The sequence below is a fragment of the Scomber japonicus genome, chromosome 9 (genome assembly GCF_027409825.1).
Source record: "Scomber japonicus isolate fScoJap1 chromosome 9, fScoJap1.pri, whole genome shotgun sequence".
NCBI lineage: Eukaryota > Metazoa > Chordata > Actinopteri > Scombriformes > Scombridae > Scomber > Scomber japonicus.
Window position 1 is genome coordinate 1,008,987 of NC_070586.1, and position 8,004 is coordinate 1,016,990.

General features: G+C 43.4%; 1 protein-coding gene across 1 annotated transcript in view; it reads left to right on the forward strand.

Annotated features, from left to right (window-relative positions):
• ercc6l (excision repair cross-complementation group 6-like) overlaps window positions 1-3,603 on the forward strand; it is a 3,840-nt gene extending 237 nt beyond the window's left edge. Inside the window, exon 1 of the mRNA XM_053325396.1 lies at window positions 1-3,603. This exon is cut by the window's left edge and continues 237 nt beyond it. Within this exon, the coding sequence (XP_053181371.1) occupies window positions 1-3,491 (3,491 nt within the window). The 3' untranslated portion in view covers window positions 3,492-3,603.
• Window positions 3,604-8,004: the final 4,401 nt, after the last annotated feature.

The following is an 8,004-nucleotide window of genomic DNA, read 5'->3' on the forward strand; positions in this document are numbered from 1 at the left end:
GCATGTACGACAACGAGCTGATCAAAAACGCACTGCTCGTCATGCCAACTTCACTCATCACAAACTGGACCAAGGAGTTTGCCAAGTGGACTCCTGGCATGAGGGTGAAGGAGTTTCATGGTACCAGCAAAGTAGAGAGGACCAGGAATTTGGAGAAAGTTCAGAGGAGAGGGGGTGTCATCATCAGCACTTACACTATGCTCATGAACAACTGGCAGCAGTTATCATCATACCAGGGCAGAGAGTTCACTTGGGACTATATGATCCTGGATGAGGCACACAAAATAAAAAACTCATCCTGCAAAACTACCAAAAGTGCCTGCGCCATACCGTCAAAGAACCGAGTCCTGCTCACTGGGACTCCGGTCCAGAACAACCTGAGAGAAATGTGGGCTCTTTTTGATTTTGCCTGCCAGGGCGCTCTCCTCGGCACGGCTAAAACATTCAAGTCCGAGTATGAGAACCCCATCACCCGAGCCAGGGAGAGGGATGCCACTCCAGGGGAAATGGCTCTCGGGGCCAGGATGTCTGAAAACCTCATGGGCATCATAAAACCCTACTTCCTCCGCAGGACAAAAGCACAAGTGCAGAAAAAAAAACAAAACAGCAAACCTCAGTGCAATGGGGAATATTCAGAAAAGGACAGCCAAGAACCAGATGGTCAGGAAGACTCTGGAGCAGTCATGCCCACGCTGACCAGAAAGAACGACCTGATAGTCTGGACTTACCTGAGTGCGGTTCAGGAAGACATATACAGGCAGTTTATTTCCCTGGACCAAATCAAAGAGCTGCTCATGACCAGCAGATCACCTTTAGCAGAGTTAAATATTCTGAAGAAGCTGTGCGACCATCCGAGACTGCTCTCTGCTAAAGCCATCGCCAATTTAGGTTTGGAAGAAAACTCAGCTGACAGTCAGGACAACGACGACATGCCGACAGACACTAACAGCATCGCAAACCTTCCTGACGACACTTTAATATCTGAGTCTGGGAAACTCGTCTTTCTGATGGCCCTCCTTGAACAGCTCAGACAAGAGGGCCACCGCACGCTCATCTTCGCTCATTACAGGAAGGTTCTGGACATCCTCGAACGCATCCTGGGCAACAGAGGCTTCAAAGTGATGCGGCTGGATGGCACCATAACACAGATTGCAGAGAGAGAAAGACTCATCACTCTCTTCCAGACAGACGAGAGTTACTCTGTCTTCCTCCTGACCACCCAGGTCGGCGGAGTTGGCATCACTTTGACAGCAGCAAACCGAGTAGTGATCTACGATCCCAGCTGGAACCCGGCTACAGACGCCCAGGCTGTGGACAGGGCGTACCGCATAGGCCAGACCGAGAACGTTGTCATCTACAGGCTGATCACATGCGGCACGGTGGAGGAGAAGATCTACAGACGGCAGGTTTTCAAAGACTCCCTGATCAGACAGAATACGGGCGATAAAAAGAACCCGTTTCGGTACTTCAGCAAACAGGAGCTGAAGGAGCTGTTCACCCTGGAGGAAACCCGGTCCTCGTCCACTCAGATGCAGCTTCAAGCCCTGCACTCCCAACACCGACGGACAGACCCTGACCTGGACGAACACATTGCCCACCTCCACGCCATGGAGATGTTTGGGATATCTGATCATGACCTCATGTTTTCCCTTGACGTCAACCATGACGAACCCCCAGAGGACCAGCAGGAGCATCACTACATTGAAGGGCGGGTCCAGAAGGCCCAGGAGCTGATGAAGGCAGAGTCTGAGTTGCACGTGCAGCTGGCAGAAAGCATGGCGTTGAACACAGAGCCAGCCTTTCTCAGGGAAACAGACAGCAACAACAGAGAGAGATCACATGAGAAGAAACCAAGAAATCCAAGACCCAGTCCTCCATTTCCTCAGCACGACCACAACGTCAACCGTTCACCTATCGTGGTGGACTTGGACGAGTCTGGTTCAGGCAAAGAAGGCGGCCATCAGAATCAGAGCCACCAGGTGATTGATCTAAGTGCTGATGAGAGTAGGACTGAGGAAGAAACTGTTGAAGCAGCAAGTGAAGGAAACCTGGATTCCCCAAAACCTCAGTCCATCAAGCAGGATAAGAGCTGCCTGGAAGCATCAGACATCTGTCCTCAGGAGGTGATCGAGGAGTCTGTGGTGATGTCTGAGGCGGCTGATGCTACAGCAGGTGATGCAGCAGATGTGTCTGTTAAAGAAGTAATGGATGCATCTATGACGTCTGAGGCTGATGATGCTGCAGCAGGTGATGCAGCAGGTGAGAACAGTCTGCCGTATGTTGAATATGTATGTAAAGAACACTTAAATCAAACTTCAGACTTGAATCAAGACGACTCCAAGATGGACCTGCAGCTTCCTGGCATCACGCCCGTCAAGAATAAAAGGCTTTCTGTCCTGCAGGGATCCAGTTCCAGCTTCAAAGCAGACACTTCATCCAGAGTCAGTGCAGGGCTGGATTCCTTTGGAGGCAACTTTAATTTGCAGCTGGAGGACAGCGAGGTCCTCTCAGACCATGATAACGAGGATCATCAGGAGACTGAAGCTGAGGAGGAGAAGCTGCTGTCACATCTGCAGATGGAGGACAGCGAGGTCCTCTCAGACCATGATAACGAGGATCATCAGGAGACCGAAGCTGAGGAGGAGAAGCTGCTGTCACACCTGCAGATGGAGGGCAGTTTTGACGTTGATAAATATCTTTCAGAGAGACAACATAGAGAAGCACTCGGACTAAGCCTCAACGTCTCCTGCTCTAATAAACTGGATGAATCAGTAGATGATTCCATTGTGACAACCAAGAGGAAGAAAGCTGCTGTCATTTATGACAGTGATGAAGAGGAGGGTGATGACGATGAGGAGGAGGAGGAGGAGGGTAAACTTGAGTGCTCTCTCCAGGTTCTGGAAGCCTCCACACCAAAACAGTCTACTTCCACCCCTCTACGGTCAAGGAAGAGTGTCGGTGGAAACACCTCGGTGGCCTCCCGCTGGTCTCTCCTGAAGTCCATCATCGACGACCAGGAGGAGGCTGAGGAGGAGGAGGAGGAGGAGGAGGAAGAAGAAGACATGGATGAGGAGGAGGAGGAGGAGGAGGCTGAGGAGGAGGAGGAGAAGAAGGAGGAAGACATGGACAAGCAGGAGGAAGAGGAAGACATGATGGAGGAGGAGGAGGAGGAAGAAGACATGGACGAGGAGGAGGACTCTGCTGAATCTGCAGATACCGTTGATGAGTCAAAGGCAAACAGCCGAAACCTGGAGGACTCAACCGGACTGAAATCCAACGGGAACAAAGACTTTGTGAAAAGCGAGCCGCCTCTCAGCTGTGAGGACGGGAGCTACGATTGGCTGGTCGGCAGAGGGCGGGAGTGTTACAGCGGCGGGAAGCTGGACGACGCTCTGGGCTTCTTCCTGAAAGCCATCGACATCAAACCCGGAGATCCTGAGATTCAGTTCATGACCATCCAGATATACCGACAGCTGAGCCTCCCAAAGTAACCTGAGACCCTAACCCAACCCTAACTGTTCATTTAATAATGTGTGAGTTCATCTTCATCTCACTGTCTCAACATCTTTAAACATTCTCACAAACACATTATGCTTTTATAGTTTTTCTACCATGTTCAACGATGGGGTTAAAAATAAAGTTTAAATAAAAGTAAATGATCTGTGTTTGTGTTTCTGTTTGGTTCAGTGTATAAAAACTTAACTTACAACTCTATATTATTAATTAATTATTTATTGGTTTATTTGGATAAAAGTAAAAGTCAGATATATAATAAAATGTGCAGTGAGGTAGAAACCCAGTCTGAGCTCATCTTAAAACCAATAAGAGTCTGTAAGAAGGTTGAGATGTTGGCCAGGCAGCAGATTAATAAACTGACTTCATTTTTTTTACTCATCAAACCTTCAAACTAGATTGTCAGATGAAACTCAATATTTTCAAAGTATAAAGAAATATTTCAGTAAAGTAGAAAAACCTCAGCGTAGTACTTTATTACTCAACTTAGAGTTAAATGAAGTTTTATAGTTTCTGCTTCGAAAGCGTCCAAATGAAAAAATGATGTTTGATATCAGCCGGTGAACTTTTTTAATTTTTTTTTTAAGTACTTTATTTATTCATTTTCAAAACCTCCAGGTACATAACAACCAAAACTATTACCCCCTCCTTCCCACCCCCACCCCCCCTCCCCCAAAGCAAAAAAAAAAAAGGAAAGATAGAAGAAAAAAGAAAAAGGGTGAAAGTTGTACTCTACAGTATAAGAACAGTTTCTATGGCCATCCGTGAATATAAAATTATACTTATTAATATAAATTATAGACAAATAAATGTTCAAACATAATCAGGATACTAGCCGGTGAATTAATCAGCTTATTAATGACTGAGAATAACTACATGTGTCAATAATCAATTAATACGGTTGATAAGTTTGAGTGCTGTAAACTCAGATTTTAACCACAGACACCTGAACGCATCTCATTTCCGCCAATGAGAGCTCGCTGTTGCAGACTCTTGTGTTTCATTGGTTTAGAGCTGCAGAGGTGCGTTTGAATCTTGTGCCGGGACCTGCCGGTGCGGGCGGGAACAGCTGATCACATTATTAACTGATGACGTAATAGCGGAGCGCTCGGTTTACTTCGCGGGACAGCCCGGTGTACTGCGCATGTGCAGTGGGAGCCTTTTTGTCAGCTGGAGATTAGTTTTGTCACGTGAGCAGAAAACTGCTATTGACTTCCGGTTTAAGAAGTTTGCCTTCAAAATAAAGGCCTGCAGCATTTCACATTAAAGTGATTGACTGGTTTAATATATTTAGTTATAAATGAATCAGTAGAGCAAATATTCAACATGTGTTTTTATTAAATGATGAAAACATTAAACACACAAAATGTTTCAGGTTTAAATGAAATAAAAAGTTTATTAATCACAGAAAAAAAATATAAATAAAACTTCAGCTGAAAGAAATTTAACATGTAATTTAAATCTTTACACGTGAACACTGATACATGTATAGGGTTAGGGTTTATACTATATACATATATATATATATATATATATATGTATATATATACTGTAATATGTAATAACCAACATCAGTATTATAATACACATTATATTACATTATGTAATGCAGGGGTGTCAAACATGTGGCCCGTGGGCCAGAACTGGCCCGCCGAGGAGTCCAATCCGGCCCACTTTCCTTCATGTGTTCTTTTCCTTCCTTCCTTCTCTCCATCCATCTTTCTTTCTTTCTTTCCTCCTTTTTCTTTCTTTCATTCTTTCTCTTTCTTTCTTTCTTCCTTCCTTCCTTCCCTCCCTCATTCCTTCTATCTTTCCTTCCTCCCTTTCTTCCTTCATTCTGACCTTCCTTCATTCTGTCTGTCCTCCCTTTCTTACTTCCTTCCATCCTTCCTTCATTCTGTCCGTCTTTCCTTTCTTTCTTCCTTCCATCTTTCCTTCATCCCTTTCTTCCATTTTTCCTTCCTTCCTTCCTTCCTTCCTTTTAATGATCCGGCCCACATGAGATCAAATTGGTCTGTATGTGGCCCTTGAATGAAAATGAGTTTGACTCCCCTGATGTAATGCATACAGTACAGTGTAGAGCAGAACTATAGAAATATTACATTTATAAATTAATCTTAATTAAATAATTTAAATTCTCATTTCTGTATAAATTGTGGGATTGTTAACTTGACGTATTATTACATATTCTTAGAGCCTATGGTCTCATATTTATTACATCATAACTGTTACTTTGCTGTATTCTGTGCACATGAGTCTAATTTATAATTTATTAGTTTATAATCTAAAATTCTCTTTTGTACAATGAAACAGTGAATAACTGAGTGAGCTTTTAATCTGAAGGGTTTTATTATCTTGAGGTTCTGAAACAAAACTCTATAAACGTCAGTAATAATAAATGTTGGTAAGATGATGAATCCATAAATCAGTTAAACTAGATTTAAAAGCAGCATCAGGTTTGTTAAAATGTACATTTAGTATTTTTGTTGGTTTTCTAGATAAATTCAGACTGAACTCCGCAGCAAGACATCATGGAGGTTACGCCCAGTTCAATATAATCAATATATTATCAAAAGATCAATAAGAGAGTCAAGGAAGGAAGGAAGGACCCTAGGAAGGGAGGACGAAGGAAAGAAGGAAGGTAGGAGCGAGCGAGGGAGGGAGAAAGGAAAGAAAGAAGGACAGAGGAAAGAAGGTAGTAAAGGAAAGGAGGGAAGGAAGCACATAAGGAAGGAAGGAAGGAGAGAGAAAGGAAGGAAGGAAAGAAAGGAGGGAGGAAGGAAGGAAGGAAGGAAGGAAGGAAAGAAAGGAGGAAGGAAGGGAGGAAGAAGGAAGGAAGCTAGGAGCGAGCGAGCTAGGGAGAAAGGAAAGAAAGAAAGAAGGACAGAGGAAAGAAGGTAGTAAAGGAAAGGAGGGAAGGAAGCACATAAGGAAGGAAGGAAGGAGAGAGGAAGGAAGGAAAGAAAGAAAGGAGGGAGGAAGGAAGGAGGGAAGGTAGGAGCGAGCGAGGGAGGGAGAAAGGAAAGAAAGGACAGAGGAAAGAAGGTAGTAAAGGAAAGGAGGGAAGGAAGCACATAAGGAAGGAAGGAAGGAGAGAGGAAGGAAGGAAAGAAAGGAGGAAGGAAGGAAGGTAGGAGCGAGCAAGGGAGCAAAATGTCAAATGGTGTAACCACAAAAGAATGATAGATATTAAATATGTGATCAGCTACAGTGTGTTTAAGTGGACTTATACTAATAATGACTTCATTTAAAACATGTAAATGTTTCTCTCTTTCCTCCCTTCCTTCTTTCCTTCCTCCCTCCCTCCTCTGCTTCCTTCTTCCTCCCTCCTTTCCTTCCTTCTTCCTCCCTCCCTCCCTCCTTTCCTTCCTTCTTCCTCCCTCCCTTCCTTCCTTCTTCCCTTCCTTCTTCCTCCCTCCCTCCCTTCCTTCTTTCCTCCCTTCCATCCTTCTTCCCTTCCTTCTTCCTCCCTCCCTCCCTCCCTTCTTTCCTCCCTTCCATCCTTCTTCCCTTCCTTCTTCCTCCCTCCCTCCCTTCCTTCTTTCCTCCCTTCCTTCCTTCTTCCCTTCCTTCCTTTCTTTCTGAACTCCGCAGCAAGACATCATGGAGGTTACAACACATTATATTACATTATGTGATGCATACAGTACAGTGTAGAGCAGAACTATAGAAATATTACATTTATAAATTCATCTTAATTAAATCATTAAAATTCTCCTTTGTGTATAAATTGTGGGATTGTTAACTTTAAAAACTTCAAAATACCTGAAACCAAAACTACTTTATTAAAATCTAACTTTTGCACCAGATGACTTCATTTATATTATAAGATGTTTGTTTAACCAGCGACTGGAACGGCTCAGACGGCAGGGACCCCACAAGCATGACGACAGGAAGATGTTTCAGAGTCTACAGCAAAGTTATTATAGTTTAGAAATGTTCTTTACTTTTTACACTTATTTAGTTTTTCAGTTTGCTTTTTTTATTCCAGTTTAGTTTCAGTGAGTTCAACAAGTGATTTACTAGTTTCAGTTTAGTTTTTATGTAGTCTTAGTTTTTCAGGTATTAAGAGAAAGCCTTGGCTTGTAGAAGCTGAAAATCCTTCCTTCCTTCCTTCCTTCCTTCTCTCCTTACTTCCTTCCTCTTTTCACCCTCCTTCCTTACTCCTTTCCTTCCTTCCTCTTCCTTCTTTCCTTAGTTTCAGTGAGTTCAACGAGTGATTTAGTAGTTTTAGTTTTTTTTTTTTAGTTTTTCAGGTATTCAGAGAAAGTCTTGACTTGTAGAAGCTGAAAAGAATGAAAGAATGTGTGACACCAAATATGTTTTATCATCAAGTTCTTTTAATTTCATTCTTTAACCACAGCTGGAGGGGTAGCAGCATAGCGGCTGCTGCAGGACAGGAAGTCATCGAGGGAGAAAATGAAGCTGAATTTGTCTGCAGCTCAGTTTAGTTTTAGTTAGTTTTAAATTGTTCATTGTAGTTTTTATTTA